Source organism: Myotis brandtii, unplaced genomic scaffold, assembly GCF_000412655.1.
Source record: "Myotis brandtii unplaced genomic scaffold, ASM41265v1 scaffold1026, whole genome shotgun sequence".
Classification (NCBI taxonomy): domain Eukaryota; kingdom Metazoa; phylum Chordata; class Mammalia; order Chiroptera; family Vespertilionidae; genus Myotis; species Myotis brandtii.
In genome coordinates, this window is record NW_005353435.1 from 1,261,995 (window position 1) to 1,284,375 (window position 22,381).

Here is a 22,381-nt window from a genome sequence, read left to right on the forward strand (position 1 = left end):
TTGCTTTTCCAAAATTTGAGGTTTTGTATAGAAAAAAAAAAGACGTTTTACAACAAGGAAGGGGATCTTCTGAGCTCAACCTGAATGAAATTTAATTTCCGGGAAGGACTCAGCATGCGTGTACCATTTCATATCAACGAGGCATAAAATAAGAACCCCTCATTGTCCCTCTTTGGAATGAGATGGGTATAAATAGATGTGATTTGTGCATTCATCTGACTAAATGGGAGTCAGATGGGAGGTTATTGGGTTATGTTATTTGGATATAATTAGTTTAAAATAATGTCTTTTTTTGATAAATGGAGCCTATTAAAACTTATTCCTTCTAAGTGGTTAAATTAGGTGATTCATTTAAAGAAGATTCAAATATCCTGTCCACCTTTTGCCCGAAGCGAGTTGTTTTAAGAAGGTGTTTAAAAATGCAATGATATATGTAAAGAATGGATCCAGATCCTTTCCATCTAATAAATGTCCAAAACGTATTGTCTATTCATAATAAGGAAAAAATAGAATAAATAGTGTGAGGTAAAGAGGTAAGAAATAGGATAGAATGGCCCTAACCGGTTTGGCTCAGTGGATAGAGCGTCTGCCTGTGGACTGAAGGGTCCCAGGTTCGATTCCGGTCAAGGGCATGTACTTGGGTTGCGGGCACATACCCAGTAGCGGGTGTGCAGGAGGCAGCTGATCGATGTTTCTAACTCTCTGTCCCTCTCCCTTCCTCTCTGTGGAAAATCAATGAAATATGTTTAAAAAAATAGGATAGAATAAATAGTGTGAGGATAAAGAGGTAAGAAATAGGATAAAATAAATAGTGTGAGGTAAAGAGGTAAGAAATAGGAGAGAATAAACAGTGTGAGGATAAAGAGGCAAGCAAAGTCATTAAGACACTCACTTTCTGGCTAAATCACTTCCTCTCAGGTTTCTTAGAGAGTTGACTTTTATTTTCAAGGAAAGACCGAGAGAGAATGCTGAGGGCTGAGACATTTGAACAAGACGGCTGACTCCTGTTAGCATTTAGAAGAGCAGAACATCCCCTCTGTCTGCTTTCTATCCTTGCTCCCAAGATTCCCACCGCCCTGGGGCGCTCCCATGGCCTTCTGAGCTCGGGGACATGTGGCTGCTGAAGCAACCTGATCTGCTTTGATCTCTCCTGGTTGTCAGCAGCTTTCCTGGACGTGGCTGAGCCAAATGGCGATTTCTGTTCCAGGGCCTGTCTTGGGTAGAAAGCGTAGCACTTGCCACATGACTCCAGTCAACTCAGCACTTACAGAGCACCCAGTAATGAAGTTCCCCGAAGTGGGCGAGACATTCTTTCCTGTTCCCTCCTCCCCTCCCCTCCCCTTCAGTCCCCGACTTGAGATCAACCAAAGGACGTGTATGCATGCCTATAAGCCAAACCAATGGGCATGGACAACAGGGGGATGAGAGCATGAGTGGGGTGTGTGGGGGGGGAGAGGATGGGTGTTAATGGGGGGATGAGGACACATTTGTAATTCCTTAACTAATAAAGAATTTAAAGATAAAAAAAATGTTTAAAATGAATGGACTCTATCTTCACATTGAAGTAATGTCGGTGTAGAGGTCTGAGCTATATAGGAAAAACAAGAATTTAAACTTGTTCGTCTTGATTTATATGTGTTGACGCCAATTATATTTACAATGGCAAATTTCTGATATTTTTTTGTTTGAGGAAAGAAAGCATGACGTTATAAATTCAGTTCAAAGGCGATCAGTAGCTTCTTTTAAAATCACTTTCTGTTAGGATTTTGAAATGAATGTCAGTTCAACATGGGAACATCAGCCAACATTGAAAAACATAGGACAGAAAAATATATTTATCTGTAATCCTACAGTGAATGATAAATAACCTTAGTATTTTGGTATATTTTTATCTGGGGTCTAACCCTCCATGTCTCCTGACTTCTCTTTCAAATTTTACCCCCCTCCCTACCCCTTTTGCTATGATCATCATGCATTCCTCAACATTGCCTTTCAATTCATTAATTCTCTCTTTGACGCTATCCAATCTGGTATTTATTTTGCCAGTGCAACTATTTTAAAATCACGATAATTATTTTTTGTTTCCAAGATTTCTAGTATGGTGGTGTTTTGTTTTTTTACCATATCTATTTTTACCATTAAATTAATTTTTGTTCTTATTCTGCATAGTATTTCCCTTGACCTTTTCTATATTTGTAAAGCTATTTTAATACCCTTTTTGGATTTTCCTTTTTGGATTTTCATAATTTTTGAATTCATCCTTTATTTGTTAATACGTATAAGCTGTCTTTCTACTCATTAATTTTCTTTGTGGTATTAGAATGTTGATTTAAAACAGTTGTTAGAAAATTACAGCCTGGGGGCTGAATGAGGCCTGTCCTTACAAATAAAGTTTAGTTGGAACAGAGCCATCCACACATCCTATCATTTATCTTTTGTCTGTGAATGCTTTTGTGCTACAACGGAAGAGTTGAGTTGTGACAGGAACTTATCTCTCCATCCGTCTTGTGTTCTCTGTTCTTCTCCCGACCCCCCAAATCCTGCACTTTGGTGATTTTTCAGTTGCTTTGACTTGGCCTGCCTTTGGCCAGACCAGACCTTCTCCTGGCAGCTTGGGGATCCTGCCCTGTGGGTACGTCGGGTTTACTGCAGCGTCAGTCTCCACAGGAGTGAATGGCTTGGCTCCGATCTGGCCTGGATTACTGTCTGTCTACTCTTGCTGCCCCAGGCACACAGCTGTGTAGGGGCTGGAGCTGTTTCCCTCCTCCTTCCATGGCTCCGGGAGCCTGGTCCTCGCTCTGGGTTTCTAGTAGTGACCCTGGTTCCATTCTCTCCCACCGCTGGGCTCCACGTCAGCCAAGATCTTTACCCTCCCCCACGCGCACTTCAGTCACTCCTGGCTTGGCTCTGTTTCTTAACTTGGGCTTCTCTACTATTTCTGGTTCAAGGAGTTATTCATTTTTTTTTAAAGCATAAGGTGTCTGTTTGGTTTTCTTTTTTAATGTCCTCCTGCGTTGCTCTGGGTTTTCCAAAGAAGGAAGTTTAGCCTGTTAATGAATTCATCATTCCAGTTGACTGGATATCACTCTTATATGTTATACATTTTTCTCAGTGAAAATTTTAATAGCATTTCCCGGGGCTCTTACTATCATTTAAAAACCATTTAAGATGGTTTCATAGAAATCTATCTTATGATGGTGCCATAATTTAATGAGGGATTTGATTCTTGCAAGAAATGATCTCTTTCCAGTTTTGCCTACTTTTCAGAAATATTATGTTGAACGTCCTTATTCATAACCTTTTTACTATATTTTCTTTTTTTTTCTTTAACATAGATTCCTAGAATTCTAATTACTAGATTAGAGGCAATGAGCTTTTTTTTTTTTTCAGATTCCTGATACTCATTATCAAAATGCTTTCTAGATGGGCAGCTTAAGAATTCAATGGGTAGATTATCTCATAATAATAAGATTTATGAAATTTAGATCAGTAAGGAATCAGAGATATTAGAGTCTAATACTTAATTATCATCCTACAAATGTTTATTAAATCACCGAAAAAAAAAAAACACAACCACATAGACTCTTCTCTCATAGCTCATAGACGAATAAGAACACTAATGGTTATATGCATACATATACCACTGTATGGTCTAACAGGTATTTTTTAGTTCTGTAAAGAAGATACTACAGAAATGCAGAGGAGGTAAGGATTAAATGTACTTGGAAAATGATACCTCAGTTGGACTTTGAAAGATCAGTAACGTTCCATCCAGGGGAGAGAAGAATAGAATTTCAAGCATGGGAAAGGACATGAGCGAAGTCACCAGTGTTGGGACTAGTTGGGCTTTGATTATCTATTGACCCATGAGGTCAGGGGTTCCTCAGGCTTAAACCTGAGGGATACACAATATTCAGATGTGAAATTTGGCTCATTGCAGCAGAATTCGTAACGAAGGTCAGAACTGAGCATGCGTATGGTCTGAAGAAAAACCCTTTGCTGGTAATTTTGATATGTCTTTTGATATGCCCCACCCACTCACAGTGAGTCCCATAGTCTGTTTTCTATTAAATTCCCTACTAAACATCTCAGGGAGTCCTTGACATAAAAGTGCTACAACTTAAGAATTCCTATTCTAAGATATATTTTAATTAGAAAATAATTAAGAACCACAATCTTTTAAATGATAGTGCACGTAAGCGTGGCTTATGAAAGAGTGGAAGGGGTGCTAATAGAATGGTTCATGTTGAGCTCTATTCTTTCTTTTATTATGTTTTTTAAAAAGATATTTTTATTGCTTTCAGAGAGGAGGGGAGAGGGAGAGAGAGAAACATCAATGATGAGAGAGAATCATGGATCGGCTGCCTCCTGCATGCCCCACACTGGGGATGGAGCCTGCAACCTGGGCATGTGCCCTGACCGGGAATCGAACCATGACTTCCTGGTTCATAGGTGGACACTCAACCACTGAGCCATGCCGCCCGGGCAGAATTGGCATTTATTGAGCACCTTTTATTGTCAAGACATTTTGCTTGAAGCTTGGAGGGAAAAGATGAATGATCTATGGGCTCTTGTACTTAAAGAACGTATTGTATCATGTAGTTCAGAAGCCAACATACAAACAGATAATTACACTATAACATAGTAAGCCCGTTGCTACCTAATTGGTTAGAAATCGCCATTAGGATGGCGTCCTGACGTGTGAAGACTTTACAGGTGAAAACATGCATGGAAGGAAATGTTAGCAGGTGAATCTTCCATCCCATGGCATGAGATGAGCGCGCCCTTGGCATTGCGGACGATCCCACGTGACTCAAATACAGGCTGTGTGCAGGGGAGTAGAAAGCGACAAATCCACAGGGATACGTACCCACCAGGTCACCAAAGCCAACATAGCCACGCTGGGCGGGAAGACTCTAAATGGATGAGAGGGGTGTGTGTATTTGGAACACGTGTGTGTGTGTGTGTGTGTGTGTGTGTGTGTGTATGTGTGTGTGTGTAGGAGAATGAAGGGGGCCACAGAAGCATTTCAGGAAGGAGAAAAGTCTATTACTCCTGCATTCTTGGCATATCCCTCATATGAGAGGAGAGAACGCACACCCACTGTACAAGTTTATATGCTTTATAAGGACATTATATTTTATTCTAAACGCACTATCCAGCCACTGAAGGATTATACTTAGGGACCTGGAGTGATAATGATTTATGTCTTGAGAATATTGCTCTGGCAAACGTAGAATTTGGGAGACTTAGGAAGGAACTTCCATAAAAGATAATAGTGATTTTGACCCAGGAGGGAGCGGGGCAAAGGAGATGGAAAGAACTAAACATGTGTTTCTGATTTTTAGGGGCGGTGAGGGTGGTATAAAGTAATTATTTAAATTTTTCTGTGTACTAGGTAATATATAAGTATTTCCTAAAGAATTGTCTCACTCCGGAATTTCCATGGAGTCAGCTCTGTGTAGGTGACTGTAATGTTTTTCTGCTTGAGATGTTTATATTCCTTTACATCAGCTTTGAAAAAAGTGTTCGCATTTGTGATATTTTTCCCAAAGCTAATAAGTTTCACGTATCTTTCTTTCTTCTCATCTTTCCTCCCCTCCCTCCATAATAATACACACGCGTACTGGGTTCCCATGGACATTTCTCAGGATTCTTAGACTTTTCATGCTGTAAATCTCTTGAATCGTCATTAAACTCAGTAGTAATTTTGCCCTGTGGAAGGGAGAGTTAATGAGAAGAAAATGAAGTTGTCAATCACTTAATTTTAAGAGTTGATGCCATTTATTCATTTTCGGAAAAAATAGTGAAGTCGTATTTCCTCATTTTCACTAATCACTTACTTTTCGTACCCAAAAAACAATGAATTAAAGGTGATTAGTTCTCTGACATTTTACTGCCTTGAAAAAAAAAAAACACCCCAAAACAATGAATTAAAGGTGATTAGTTCTCTGACATTTGAGCTAAGATGCCTTTTATTTCTTCTTCTTGTCTGATCGCTGTGGCTAGGACTTCCAGTACTCTGCTGAATAAGATGGTGAAAGTGGACATCCCTGTCTTGTTCCTGTTCTTAAGGGGACCGCTTTTAGTTTTTGCCCAGAGAGGATGATGTTGGCTGTTGGTTTGTTGTATAGGCTTTTATTATGTTGAGGTATGATCCCTCTGTTCCCACTTTACTGAGAGTTTTTATCCAAAAAGGGTGCTGGATTTTGTCGAATGCTTATCCTGCATCTATTGATATGATCACGTGTTTGTTTGTTTTTAAATCTTTCAATTTGTTTATGTGATGCATCACGTGTATTGATTTGCAGATATTGTGCCAGCCTCGCATCCCTGGAATAAACTAGAGAGTAACCCAAAGATTTTCCAAGAAATCAAAAATCCATAGAAAAAAAAGTGTAGTGTTTTACATTGGAGTGTAATGTTCTGTTGCACGAGGTATACAAGATTTGTTTAGAAAAAACAAAAAGAGAAAATAAAACCATTGGTGACTCCCTGGCCCCCGCCATTCAGCATAGATCCTGACTGTGGCGTAGAGAACACCTCCCCTAGAGCCAGGGCTGCAGATTGCTTCTGGGAGTCGTTCCTGCAGACCAAGTGTGGAGGGAGCCCAGTCTCCCTGCTCTTCCAACTGCTCTGTAGACATCTCATCGACTGCCTTGCTCTTCTCTCAGTAGCTACATGGTGGTTTCTGTGTTTTGTTTTGTTTTAAATATATTTTATTGATTTTTTTTCTGTTTTGTTTTTTTTTAAAAATATATTTCATTGATTTTTTTGCAGAGAGGAAGGGAGAGGGACAGAGAGTTAGGAACATCCATCAGCTGCCTCCTGCACACTCCCCACTGGGGATGTGCCCGCAACCAAGGTACATGCCCTTGACTGGAATCGAACCTGGGACCCTTCAGTCCGCAGGCTGACGCTCTATCCACTGAGCCAAACCGGCTAGGGCGTGGTTTCTGTTTCTTAAAAGCCATTCCAGAGTCATGTCCAACGCACGCTGACGTGAGAAACCATTGGGTCTTGTAAAGAAGAGTTTCTGATCTAATCAACCGTCTTTGTTCTTTGTGTCTGTGACGTGGCTTCCTTCAAACTTGACGAGGCAGGTTTATGGATGCCGGTAAAACCTTCTGGAAGCTCACAGAAAAGCAGCGACTCGAAACTGGGCAACATTGATTGATTGATGGAGCGTGGAGACGTAGAAGTTACAGCAGGAATATAACAGTTTTCTAAAAACACCCCCCACCCCCCCCCAGAACCTCATGATCAGGGCTCATTTCTGAGAGTGGTGTGTGACGCCCTTATTTTAATCGGATGGTGATAAGATGATGTTGGCTGTGCCCCCGACATGCCAGTCTGGGGATTGAAACCCCTTTTCCAATGGAAACATCAGAGAGACTTTTGTTCGTCCTCTCCTCTGGCTAGATTTGTCTTTGTGTTTGAGAGCCTCACTCATGCTTTCCACGGTTAGCCCTTTTACACAATATAAAACCTTTTTGGATCAGGAAGGCCTTTAAATTAAACAAAAGCCTACATGGTTGGAATGACTCAGTTGTGCCAACTGCCTTTAACAGATTTTAAGAAAAATATTTGGATTTGACTGTAATGCAATTTTCCAGGAACTCTATCTCATGTTATGCTTTTAATAATGTGACTAAATGACCCTTTAAGTTGGTGAGAGCACAGTGGTTGGTATTTTTTTTTAAAAAAAATTCACATAGTCACCAGTTTTGAAGATGATATAGCCAGGATGATGTTATGCACCAAAATGCACTATAGTTAGGCAAAGAATGGAGTCCAATCTTATAAATTTCCTTATGCAACATATTGATATTTGTCATTGAATAAATATGTCTATAAGAAGTGCGCATATACAAGTCTATACAGACTCTAGAGCTTGACATTTTGTTTTTCTAGTTATCCAACAGGTTTTTCCTTCTGAATATAATGAATAAGGCAACAGCCACCCACAAATAATTGTGCACATTTTATTTTATTTTTTATTTTTTAAAAATATATTTATTGATTTTTTACAGAGAGGAAGGGAGAGAGATAGAGAGAAACATTGATGAGAGCGAAATATCGATCAGCTGCCTCCTGCACACCCCCTGGGGATGTGCCCGCAACCCAGGTACATGCCCTTGACTGGAATGGAACCCGGGACCTTTCAGTCCGCAGGCCAACGCTCTATCCACTGAGCCAAACCGGTTTCGGCAAATTGTGAACATTTTATATCACAGTGAAGAGCTTTAGTCATCTGGGTTGGGATTGGGGGCACTTGGTTTAAGATTTACATGCTGTTATCTGTGACCCACCACTGGAGGCTTAATGTCCAGATTAAGGAAAGTCGTGGTCATTGGCATAGTTGAAAGTACTTATTTTCACACAAGGTTTTAGTGCTTCCTCTGAATTTCAAACACTGGGCACACAGAGGTGACCTCAGGGGATGCAAATTATAATCAGAGATAGGTACATGTCAACAATAAATGCAATAAGATAACATCATTAATAGCTATCATTTTTTGAGAACTTCTTACCCATCAGCTCAGTGCTTAGTGCTCAAGTACCTGGCCTTCATCAGCCCGATTTCTAGTTGAGGAAGTTGGGGTTCAGGTCATCTAAGGACTAGCTCAAGACCACGTAGCTACTAGTAGAACCAGACCTGAATGCAGATCTATTTTATTTGGATCTCTCCTTTTATCTTATATCTTTCACACATGCTCTATAGAAGAGGGACATACAAAGTTCGGGGGTTGGGGGATTGGTGATAGGTGAACCTTGCTGAGAGAGTTGTGTATGGATGGGCAAATCAGAGTTCAACCATTGATCATAAGGGGATAAGAGTATGTGAGGGGGATGACTAGCATGTACAAGGCCTGGGGACATTCCAATAGAGAGGCCATTTCCAGATTAATGAGGAGTTCATATTGACAGGAGAATCCAATTCCCTTTTCTATTCATTCCACAGATAATTGTTGAATGCCTGTTGCCTGCCAGCGAACGTTTTAAGTCCTAGCAGAAAGAGTGGGGGAGTGAGTAAATAAAGAATGATAGGAGTGGAGGGGCCTCATCCGTCCTCTGAGAGCCTGGAATTCTGTGACTCACTGCAGATCTGGACTATCTGTGGTGATTCTATCAGAACTATTTGAAAAGCAAACTCCAGGCATGTCATTCCACAGGGAGACAGTGTAGAGAGACAGAGGGGTTTCTGCTCAGGGTAGAGTTGAAGATTCTAATCATTACAGCAGCTCAATGAGGGAAAAGATGCCTGGAGAGATAGGAATGGCCGTCACTCAAAACTCCGAGATCCGTGACTTCCGGAAGGAGGACAGGAAGTGAGATGAGGTTGCCAGTAAATGACCTGAGAGTTTTTCTGGATCTAAAACTCCTCTTGGTTCCCCTTGTGTGTGAGGAAATCTACTCTAAGTAGAGGGGGGAGAGATAGAAGCCATAGAAAAGATAGCGTTTGCTTGCGTTTCTATTAAGAATACAGTTTATAGGAGCCAAAATGTAATTGAAAATATAATTTCCCCTCATTTTAAAAATATGTTACCCCTTCTTATCGGCTGTATCTTCTGTTGTTTAAACGTTGCTGAGTAAAAATGCAGACCTGCAGACGTGGTCCAATTGAGACGACTTCGTCATGGTTAGTCTGTGGCCCATCTCTGCTTTCCTAACCAATGACCTCCCCCTCTTAAGGCACCAGGCCCATTAGATGACCTTGTGCAGGCTGCTGGTGGGAGGGTGTTCTTACGGCTGCGTAGACCTCCAGGCATGCTACAGCATCGAGAACAAGGGGACAGGCATTACTTCCATTTTCTAATAAAAAGTGTGAAATTGAACAATTGTCACTAACAGTCAGAATATTAATCTTTCTTGACTCAGGTTTCTAAGGTCTGAAAATCAGACCAGGTGAGAAATTGGATTCTTCCTCTCCCTCCCATCCCTCCCCGTATTGTACTTTTCTCATTGTGATGGAAAAAGAATTAATGAAAAACCATCTATAATAATAAAAGCGTAATATGCTAATTAGACCGGATAGCCAAACAACCTTCCAGACCACCTTCTGGACGAAGCTGGGGCTGCGAGGGCCGAGCCCCTTGCACGAATTTCGTGCATCGGGCCTCTAGTATAGGATAAGGCAAGCTCCCTGTGGCAGGCATTTTTTTCAGGCCAGTTCTCTTCTGTTCATGGCAGTAATCATAGTGCCTAGAGAGGTACCTTGAACACAGTAGGTAGTCAGTCCATATCTGTGTCTTAGAGCAGCGGTCGCCAACGGGTGGTCCGTGAGGTCCAAAAGGTTGGCGACTGCTATCTTAGAGGAATAGATTGGGTATCAATTAGAAGCTACTCAAAGGCCTTTGGGACTATTTCTTCATGTGATTTTGCCAGAAAGGATTCACCGAAACGATTAGAAGGGCTGATAACCTGCCTTATTTCCTTTCACTGATGCACCGTTGCCCCTCTTCTATAGGAATGTATATACGTTTAGAAAACTCATCCATTTAGGATACGATTAACTATATCTGATTACCCATCTGTAGACATGAAGGGGCACAGAATTTCCGACTACACGGGGCTGTCCTAAGTGATCCATCCTAAAGGAAGCTGATGGCCAGCACCTTCTCGCCATCGCAAGGCCGTGTTTCTGACAAGTAGCCTCCTGCTTTCAGAAATGTGAACTTGGGAATAAGCCTGTATTAGGAGTTAGTGGATAATAACGACAGTGATGATGATAGGAAACAGCCCATGCCGGGCACGCTATTGGGACACGTTCCATCTCTTCTCTGATTTGATCCTCATAACAGCACTGAGAGGCAGGCCTGGGCCCTCCCTTCTCCTGATGCGACGGAGGCTCAGAGGTTGCGTACCTTGCCCAGGTGACACTCTGTGGAAGTGACCGAACTGGAGTCACAGACTCTTTTTAAAAAAAAAAAAATTTTATTGATTTCAGAGAGGAAGCGAGAGGGAGAGAGAGAGATAGAAACATCAGTGATGAGAGAGAGGCATTGATCGGTTGCCTCCTGCACGCCCCCTACTGGAGATCGAGCCCGCAACCTGGGCATGTGCCCTGGCCGGGAATGGAACCGTGACCTCCTGGTTCATAGATCGATGCTCAACCATTGAGCCACACCAGCTGGGCTGGAGTCACCAACTCTTACGGATGTCTTTTCACAGTCCCCTCACGAAGCCTTGCTTATAGACTCGTCATGTCAGCATTTGGTGTTTCCAACATATGTGTAGGACATATGTCCGTTACGGTGGTTGACAGGACAGTCTGGCTTTATGAGGTTTTGAGGTGGTTTGGACGCTCCATCGACGGCGCCCTAAGCAGCGTGTCTCTCTGATTTGCAGCGTGCGAGGTGGAGGCGGGGAAAGTGTACCAGGTGTCCCCCGAGGAGCACATCCAGCCCTTCAAGGAGAACATGGAGCGGTTCATCATCCAAGGTACACGCTGGGGGGCTTTGGGGGGCGGGGGCTTGCATGTCCTCCCTCGTCAGCACAGAGGAAGGAGGCGTGAAACAAACACACGCTGGTTTCAAAGGGATCGACAGCCCAGAGAAACACACTGTGTTTGACCTTGAGTCATTCAGTGGCGAGAGACTCGCATTTGCTTAGCGTGCTGCTTTGTGAATCAAGTTCATTATTATCTTTGTTCTTTCACGATGAGGAATACAATAGCTATTGGTGAAATAGCTTATATCTTGAAAGACTTTAAAATTGTTATACGCTTTTTAAATTGATTTCAGAGAGGAAGGGAGAGGGAGAGAGAGAGAGAAACATCAATGATGAGAGAGAATCATGGATCGGCTGCCTCCTGCACGCCCCCTACCGGGGATAGAGCCCACAACCCGGGCATGTGCCCTTGACCAGGAATTGAACTGTGACCTCCTGGTCGATGCGCAGCCACTGAGCCATGCTGGCCGGGCTGGTACTTTTTTGATAAGAAAATTAGATGTCCTTCTACTTTTTCGCTAGGGTTATGACCTCATTTCATCTTGGCATTTATTTGGTTTGTCAAAATATTGCATCCAAAAGCCAAGTATATTGATGTTTTTCAGATCTTCAAAACATTATATGCAGTTTTTAAAATAAAGCATGTACAAATTTCTCTGGATATTTAACACCCTTTTCTTTTTTTCAAAGAGCTTAAAAAACCCAATATTATCTCACTGGCTTTTCCTATATTCCTTAGAGTTAAGCAGGGATGAGAAATTTCAGAAGATGTTAAAGAAACAATTTGTTTAAAGAGGAAAAAAATGTGTTAAAAGTCTCGCTGTTTGAAGTCACCGAAACTTACAATTATTTCCATGCGTTCGCTGCTCAAAACCTTTCATCCTTGTAACGTTCCATCTCTTCTGGAGATCAGATTGGTGACATGTCATGCTTGGGGACAGTTGTTGCTGTTCAGGAATTCTCGTAGAGGCCAACATGGCGTGAGGCTGGGGCCGCGTACCGCTTCATCCTCTCTTAGGTTAGGTTTTTATACATTGTTTAAGTGTCATTAATGATGATTTACAGTGAATAAGGTATGCTGGAATTTGATTAAACATTAAGAACAGCTTTTTTTTTTTTTAGATAGGAAAAGACCATGTAGTCATTTAATAAAATCATGATGACCGGAGAACATGAAACATGAAACGGAATATGAAAGGGATTCATAAATCAGAGTGGCTGTCATTTCCAGATTTTCGGGTCCTCATGACTTGGAGTGGAAAGTCTACTCCCTGATTCCCAAATAGTCCTTTGACTGGAATCATAGTCCCGTAGTTACATATTAGAGGACCCTGTACGCTCGCTCCACTCTTAGCGGTGAATAAAAATGAGTCTTGCTTTTTCCATTCAGTGTGGTTTTAGCATCAAGAACATGTCATTTGAGAAAACTATGTAGGTACAAGTATGGAATTTTGTTGTTGTTTGTGGGAAGAAAGGAGCCCTAATGCTATGATTCATTAAAAAAAAGAAAAGAAAAAAAAAGAAGTCAAACCATTTGCTGGATTTCACATCTACAATGTTGGCGAGTGTCACCCATATAGTTGTTCACATTATTTATGGTTTATTATCTAATCTTTGCCATCTGTATTTTGGAGAACTGGCACTGAAATCTGTATAACTATATCTTAGTCATCTTTTGCATGAATAGCAAAGTTACATTTTTTAAAAGATATATTTTATTAATTTTTTACAGAGAGGAAGGGAGAGGGATAGAGAGTTAGAAACATCGATGAGAGAGAAACATCGATCAGCTGCCTCCTGCACACCTCCTACTGGGGATGTGCTTGCAACCAAGGTACATGCCCTTGACCGGAATGGAACCTGGGACCCTTCAGTCTGCAGGCCGACGCTCTATCCACTGAGCCACACCGGTTAGGGCACAAAGTTACATTTTGAAACCCAGATGGAATCTCTCGATGGAGGATTGGGCCTCATACAATAATGTGATTACTGAGTGGGTGTGGTCACTTGGGAATTCTGGGGGAGAATGACATCATCAGGATGGTCAGAGATGCCCCCATAGGTGTTAGTATTTTGAGAAGAGAGGTCAGAGGAAAACCAAGAGAGGCTGTTGTAACGGAAGCCAGAGCTTGGAAGAGTTTCAGAGAGGAGCCTGCGAGGTGGAGGCCGAGAGGAGGGAGTCGTTAGAGTGGGATCTGTTCATGGATGGGACATTTTGGGGGAGGGGGGTTGGCATGGGCAAACATCAATTTCCTGAGCTTTCACCATTTAAGGAAAGTGAGGAAGGTCAAGGGTACCGCTCTGCAACATTTTGGGAAGTCCTTGTGCGCCAACTACAACTGATGCCTAAGTGTTCCATTTAAGTGTTTAATCCAAGCCACTATACCTTAGCTATCTCCAGTTTACGCCGACATACGCGATTTTATGTTTGCACATGTGTCACTCTTACGTCCATGTTTGTCTCTCCTGCCCCCTTCCTCTCTCTTTCAAAGTCAATTAAACATCTTAAAAAATTACATCTGTTACAAAATTCAGGTATATAATGGGATGTAAGTCTTTCTTAGTATCGCTCTCCTCTGTCTTAACCACGTTTATATTTCATTTCTATCCTTCCAGAGATAATCTAGGCATAGAAGCCGATTAATATGTACATGTAAATTTGTATCTATATATATTTTGCTAGTGAATACATCCTCTACGTGTTGATTTTCCCCCTTTTACATTTTTATTAGGAAATATTTTATATTTATGTACATTTTATATTTTTAAACATATCACATATTTTATAAAATGTAAAAGAATATATATGAAATTGTTGTATATGTATACAACATACAATTTTGTATGTTTGATATTCGTTTTATGTATGACACAAAAGTAAATATATTTTATTATTCCTTGTACTCTCATTGTTTGCTGTAACTATATTCTATCAAGTTGCCACAAACATTGAATCAGTGAATACTGAACCATTGCTCCTCGTTGCAAACACAGGGTTAGGTTTCTTCAAGCCTCTGGCCATGTTTTGGTCTCGTTTTCATCATTTGATCAACATACTGCCTTATGTGTGTTCATGCTTGAAGATATGATATGTACTTATGATATAACATGTACTTGTTTAGTACATATTGTTGATTCACTAACATTGAACTCACCGCTAGCATTGCTGTAACACACACCTGCATGGAGCGCATCTAACACGTGGATTTCCTCCGTGAAGCCCGCCCGGCCTTCTTGTTCTCGTGTCCGCTGGACAGCACTGCAGCCACTCGAGCAATGGAAATGACAAAGAAAGCACAAAGATGCTGAAAAGTGTGTCACAATAGACTGTGAAAGTGATTTACAGTTTGGGAGCTGACAGAAGGAGCTAGAACCTCGCCTTGCTCGGCGGCAGCTGGCCAAGTGGGTCCGGCCACTCAGATTTTCCACCGCACAGGCCCGTGGTGACCACAAAAGCTCTAGAAGGATGGATTTTGGAATTAAAATGAATTTTAGTGAGTGGACATGTTCAAAAATGTGGAATCCATGGGTAATGAGGATCAAATGTCCACTTGAAAGGCATACATGTTATAGATAGCATAAAGGTCATATATATATGCATATATTTAACCTAAATGAGATCTAAAGAATTATAATGAAGTGAATAGTCACGTACACCCCACTCAAGGAGCAGACCTTGATCAGTATGTCCAATAATCCAAGCCACTATACCTTAGCTATCTCCAGTTTACGCCGACATACGCGATTTTATGTTTGCACATGTGTCACTCTTACGTCCATGTTTGTCTCTCCTGCCCCCTTCCTCTCTCTTTCAAAGTCAATTAAACATCTTAAAAAATTACATCTGTTACAAAATTCAGGTATATAATGGGATGTAAGTCTTTCTTAGTATCGCTCTCCTCTGTCTTAACCACGTTTATATTTCATTTCTATCCTTCCAGAGATAATCTAGGCATAGAAGCCGATTAATATGTACATGTAAATTTGTATCTATATATATTTTGCTAGTGAATACATCCTCTACATGCTGATTTTCCCCCTTTTACATTTTTATTAGGAAATATTTTATATTTATGTACATTTTATATTTTTAAACATATCACATATTTTATAAAATGTAAAAGAATATATATGAAATTGTTGTATATGTATACAACATACAATTTTGTATGTTTGATATTCGTTTTATGTATGACACAAAAGTAAATATATTTTATTATTCCTTGTACTCTCATTGTTTGCTGTAACTATATTCTATCAAGTTGCCACAAACATTGAATCAGTGAATACTGAACCATTGCTCCTCGTTACAAACACAGGGTTAGGTTTCTTCAAGCCTCTGGCCATGTTTTGGTCTTGTTTTCATCATTTGATCAACATACTACCGTATGTGTGTTCATGTTTGAAGATATGATATGTACTTATGATATAACATGTACTTGTTTAGTACATATTGTTGATTCACTAACATTGAACTCACCGCCGGCATTGCTGTAACACACACCTTCATGGACCGCATCTAACACGTGGATTTCCTCCGTGAAGCCCGCCCGGCCTTCTTGTTCTCGTGTCCGCTGGACAGCCCTGCAGCCACTCGAGCGATGGAAATGACAAAAAAAGCACAAAGATGCTGAAAAGTGTGTCACAATAGACTGTGAAAGTGATTTACAGTTTGGGAGCTGACAGAAGGAGCTAGAACCTCGCCTTGCTCGGCGGCAGCTGGCCAAGTGTGGGTCCGGCCACTCAGATTTTCCACCGCACAGGCCCGTGGTGACCACAAAAGCTCTAGAAGGATGGATTTTGGAATTAAAATGAATTTTAGTGAGTGGACATGTTCAAAAATGTGGAATCCATGGGTAATGAGGATCAAATGTCCACTTGAAAGGCATACATGTTATAGATAGCATAAAGGTCATATATATATGCATATATTTAACCTAAATGAGATCTAAAGAATTATAATGAAGTGAATAGTCACGTACACCCCACTCAAGGAGCAGACCTTGATCAGTATGTCCAACTCTTTCATGTATCCTTCCCAACCTTGTGCCTGCATTCTGTCAGACATGGCCACTAATGTGAATGTCAAATGTATCATTTGCATACTTAAAAAAGAATTATTTCACCCATTCATCCTTTGACAACCATCAGCTTGTCCTCTAGATCTGTGGATCTGCTTCTGTTTTGTTTATTCATTTGTTTTGTTTTGTTTTCGATTCTACATATAAGGGAAGACATGGTGTTTGTCTTCGTCTGACTTATTTCACTTAGCACAATATACTGTAGGTCCATCATGTTGTTACAAATGGCAAGATTTCATTCTTTTTTACTGCTGCGTAATATTCCAATGTATATGTCTATATTCATATATATATGTGTAGATATATGGCATTCTGACATATGTATTCCTATCATTTTTATCCATTTATTTATTGATGGACACCTAGGTTGTTTCCATATCTTGGCTGTTGTAAATAATGCTGCATTGAACATTGGGGTGCCTAAATCTTTCCAAATTAGTGTTTTTGCTTTCTTCCAGTAAGTACCCAAACTGAAATTTCTGGGTTGTATGGCAGCTCTATTTTTAATTTTTTGAGGAAACTCCATACTGTTTCCCATCGTGGCTGCACCAATTTACAAGCCCACCAATGGCGTAGGAGGGTTCCCTTTTCTTCACATCCTCACCAGCACTTGGTATTTGTTGATTTTTTGATGCTAGTCATTCTGGCAGGTGAAAGGTAACTTCTTGTTGTGGTTTTGATTTGCACTTCTCTGATGATTAGTGATGTTGAGCATCTTTTCATATGTTTTTGAACATCTGTACGTCCTCTGGGGAAATGTTTTTTAGGTCCTCTGCTTTTTATTGGTTTTAGAGAAAGAAAGGGAGAGAGGGAGGGAGGGAAGGAAGGAAGAAGGGAGAGAGAAAGAGGGAGAGAGAGAGAGAGATTGTTGAGAGAGAAACATTGATCAGTTGCCTCCTATACACACCCTGACGGGGAATCGAACCCGAAACCTTTTGGTGTACGGGATGATGCTCCTACCAACTGAGCCACACCGGCTAGGACTCTGTCCATTTGATGGAAAATTGTATGAGTTCCTTAGATATTTTGGATATTTACCCCTTGTCAGATATATTATTTGTGAATATCGTTTTCATTCAGTGGTTTGTCTTTTTGTTTTGTTGATGGTTTCTTTTCTTGTCTTTGTCTGATTTTGGTATCGGGGGTGATATTGACTTCATAGAATTAGTTCAGAAGCAATTCTTCCTCTTGGATTTTTTGGAAATCATTTAAGAACTATACTAGTAGATATTGATTCTTCTTTAAATGTTTGGTAGAATTCACTTGTCAAACTGTCTGGTTTTATTGGGAGTTTTTTTAAATTACTGTCTCAATTTCTTTGTTAGTAATTTCTATTTCTTTCTGGTTCAGTTTTGGAATGTTGTTGAGTTTGTTGGCATATAACTGTTCATCGCATTCTTTAATGATTCCTTGTATTTCTGTGGTGTCAGTTGTAACGTCTCTTCTTTCATTTATGATTTTATTTATTTGGGCTCTCTTTTCTTCTTGATGAGTTTGGCTAAAGGTTTGTCAATTTTGTTTATCTTTTCAAAGGACCAGCTCCTATTTTCATTGATCTTTTTAAAATTTCTATTTTATTTCTTTTCTCTCTGATCTTTATACTTTCTCTTTATAGGTTTGCCAAAAATATAAATTGTAAACATTTTATTAGTTTTGCAAGTTTATGAACTTTGTATAAGTGGAATTGTAACTGTACTCTTCTATGACTTGCTTTTATCTCCATTGAACATTGTTCTTGATATTCTTTCATGTTTGTGCACATGCCTGTATTTTGTTAATATTGATTTCATTGTAGGTATATACTGCACCACAATTTATTTCTCCTGTTTTTCCTTTTTTAGCTAAAAGGAAAAATGCTTTAGTCCTGGGGTACACGCATATTCTCTTGTTTAGTGCTAACCTAGGAGAACAAAGATTTGCTGGGTTATAAGGTTTATGAACCTTTTGCCTCTAAGGTAAAGCCAAATTACTTAATAGTGATTAATTCCAATCCACAGTTATACCAATAGAATTTCAGTGTGTCAGATCCTTGTAAGCATTTGGTTCTTAGATTGGCTATATCTGTTATTTAAAATGGTATTCCATTGTGGGTTTCATATGCATTTTTCTGATTATTGATTAGAACTGGTGGATTTTCATATGTCTAAAGTCGTTTCCTGTTCTTTGGACCACCTGTTGAGTCTTTTGACTGTTTTCTGTTGCTTTGCCTTTTACTTACTGAATAATTAGGAGTTCTTTAAATTGTTACAAACACTTCTCTCTCTCTCTTTGGACCTTGTCTTTTGATCTTTCTTACAGTGGCAATTGATAAGCAGAAGTTCTGTATTTCCAAACAGCAAATTTTATCAGACTTTTTCTTAATGGTATTAATGTTTGCCTTATTGAGTAAATCTTTTCCTGCTGTGTGTTTCTGAAGACAGTGCCCTATATTTTCCTGTAAAAATGTCTCGGTTTTGCTTTTGCACTTAATTCTTCAATCTATCTGATTTTTATGTATGTACATATTTGATGTCTATGTACAGTCTGCAAAAACAACTTTTTTCAAACGGATAATATTGTTTTAGTTGTTTAGTACCATGTGTTGTTAAAGAATTAACAATATACCAAAGGTGTATGAATTAACAATATATGTACATGTTTAACTCTAACCTTACTTATTGATGCCATACGCCATTCTTTGCCAATGTTTTAGTGTCCACTTGTTTTTTATAACCAGTACCATCTTCTTTGCTCACCATTCCTTTACCAGTATGTTATGCCTTCCTTCTGAGATGGTTTTTCTTCTTTCTGAAGTTCACTCTTCAGAAGTTCCCTGGTGTGAATCTGTGGAAAAACCCTCTTTTTTTTTTTTCCTTGTCTGTGTGGAAATCTCCATCAGTCCTGTTTGGGGAGATAGGTTTGCTGATGATAAAATTCTGGGTTGCAAGTCCATTCCTTCCCGCATCCGGGATGCCGTGGACTCTTTCTTACCTCCCTTCACTGCCTGGGCAGCTCTGCTCCGCTTCCATTTTCGTTTCTAAACTAAATTTATTTGCAGGCTGTTTCTGTTTTTTTATTTTTTCCTTCTATTTCTATTTCTATTATTTGTTTGGGCTCAACATCAGAGGACACTGCCAACCGAGAACTGTTTTAAAATGAGTCAGGGTCCCCCTCATTGTGGATGGAGGCTCAGGGCAGTGTGATGGCCCACCCAGGGCCACGGCGGAGAAGGACACATTCCTCAGTGCCTCCTCTCGTGGGGGCGTGGGGGTGGCTTTCTGTTTTCTCTACCCCGAGGGCGTGTCTCTTCCAGGCGCTGTGGAGGACTCTAGGCCTGTTCCCCTCTTCCTGCGTGGCCTGTCCAAGGACAGTCTTGGGTTGCTGGGTGGAAGGGTGCCCCCAAGGCAGTGCTAACACCTTTTGAAGTCTTGCTCCTGATTGTTTTGACTGGGTCAGAGGATTTCCTTTATTTTCCAGCCAGCTCAGCCATGCATTAAATTTTATTTTAATCCAATACCTTTATGCGCTTTGTTGTAAAACTTTTTGATGTCGAGTTCCTAGTATGGTTGCAAATAGAGGCCTCTCTTGGATATTATTCTTTTTTTCAGTTAAAATAGCTTCAAGATCATTTCGTATCAGTACGTTCTTCTTAATGGTTTCGTAGTATTCCATTGGAAAAAAGCAGGAAAATGAACTTATTTCTTTGCTCATAAATCTTCTTTCCTACAACATTGCTTTGAAGACAAAAAGATTGAGAGAATAAATGTGTACATTTCTCATAGTACACGCTTGTACAAGACATACATTCCTTAATGTTGAACTTCAGGATCAAAAGCAATATCGGCCTTATTCTTGATGCCTCTTTTTAAAAAATGTATCTTTATTGTTGGAAGTATTGCAGATGTCCCTTTTCCCCCTCATTGACCCCTTCTAGCCTGCACGCACCCCTGCCCCAGGCCTACACCAGTCTATTGTCTGCGCCCATGGGTTTTGCATATTAAGTTCTTCAGTTAATCTCTTCCCCCCCCCCCCCCCCCCCCCCCCCCCCCCGATTTAAAGTTCTTCAGTTAATCTCTTCCCACCCACCCACCCACGCCCTCCCTCTGAGATTCAAAAGTCTGTTCCCTGCTTCTGTGCCTCTGGCTCTCTTTTGTTTATCAGCCGATCCATGATTCCCTCTCATCATTGACCCTTCCAGGAATCAACCTTTATTTATTTGATTACTTTTTGTTTCCATCTGTTTATTTATTTTAAGGCTAGGGCATACGATTACCTTTCAGGCCTAATTCTACAGGAGACCTTTGGCATGGACAACCCAATGCCCCCGAATAGGCAACTGGTTAAAAATAGTGTTTTCGTGATTCTGTTTATGCACTTTGGCATGTAGTGCGTCTTCTCTGACAGCGGTAATACGTCCCCGCCCCCAAACCTCTGCCCCCACAAATATTTTCTGTTGGTTGCTGTCCTACTAAGTTACTATTTTGATGCAGCGATTAGCGTCTGCAGTCGCTTGTCTGGCTCCGGCCTCTTTTGCAATGTTAAATATTTCTGCTGAACTTGGTTCAAAGGACTGTGAGTAAGCAGAGGCCCCAACGGACGGGCGCCCTTGCATGAGGGAGGACCACATATTCCCAGGTAATTGGAGACAGAGTTGATTTTGACTAATATCAGATGGAAGGCAACTCAAGAAACCCTTTCATCTGCTCGTCGGAGCCCTAAATCTTTTTATTTAAAGTGTTAACTAGTTTTTGTTTATAATTATCTATGAGTGTGCATTTCGGTTGCTTTTAAGTGCAGCCAGTATGGGTTATTTTTTTAGACAAAGGCAACGCCTTTCTTCTGAGTCATTGAAAGTTGTCATTCGATTGCAGATTTATTGCTTCGGCTTTTGAGGGTTTTGGCGCACGGCTTCTTTGGACAGTGAACTTGAAATCAAATGAATTTTAAGTTTTTTATACATGTCCAGGCAGGGAATGAATATCCGAATTTCTTTTGCCATCTTTCTTCCTTCTTTCCTTCCTTCCTTTCCTTTTCTAAATCTATTTTTATTGATTTCAGAGAGGAAGGGAGAGGGAGAGAGAGAGAGAAACATCAATGATGAGAGAGAATCATTGATCGGCTGCCTCCTGCACGCCCCCTACTGGGGATCGAGCCCACAACCCGGCCATGTGCCCTGACTGGGAGTTGAACCATGACCTCCTGGTTCCTAGGTCGACAACCTCTGAGCTATGTGGTGCTTGGTTTTCCCTTGAACCAACTGTATGTGCTTCTAGAATTGCTCCTGGAAGCAAAGCATTTGAATGCAAAGCAGCCCAGAGCAGAGCCTATAAGACAGTACATTCCTGTGGGAGAGTCTTTTCAAAGTAAAATGATGGAACATTTATTCTGTTGTTCAGAATGGCTAATGACTGCCCCATAAGTGTATGTAAACAGTCTAAAGTACAAAAAGGGAAAAGGTGGGGGGTGGGGGACCCCTCAGCTGCCGGCTCAACCGGTCCCTTTTAAATTCTTAGAATCCTGACCGAGAGTGGCAGCAGGACATTCGATTGCGGCTCTGCAGATACTGAGCAGACTTCGAGCAAACACTGTCTTGAGGTTGTAAAACATGAACCAGCCCAAGCTGGACTGTTGTGCGTAAGGCAGCGATAGAGACGCTTTGACAATTCCCGAGTGACATGGGCTGGATTTTGTGCGCAGCTCCAATTCTTTGTAATTAACTTGCCCTGTTCCACTTTGGCTTCTAGTTTCTCCAAATGGCCAGGACTGTGACCCAGAGGGCATGCTTACAAACCAGGGAACTTGTATGCGTATGTGCATAACCCAGGGACACAGACAGTGGGGTGGTGAAGCCTGGGGTGGGGGTGGGG

General features: G+C 40.8%; 1 protein-coding gene across 1 annotated transcript in view; it reads left to right on the forward strand.

The window, feature by feature from the left end:
• Positions 1-22,381, forward strand: part of FMN2 (formin 2) — a 108,825-nt gene that overhangs the window by 49,514 nt on the left and 36,930 nt on the right. Inside the window, exon 13 of the mRNA XM_014536019.1 lies at positions 11,353-11,445. Coding sequence (XP_014391505.1) covers positions 11,353-11,445 — 93 coding nt within the window. The remainder of the gene's footprint in view (positions 1-11,352; positions 11,446-22,381) is intronic.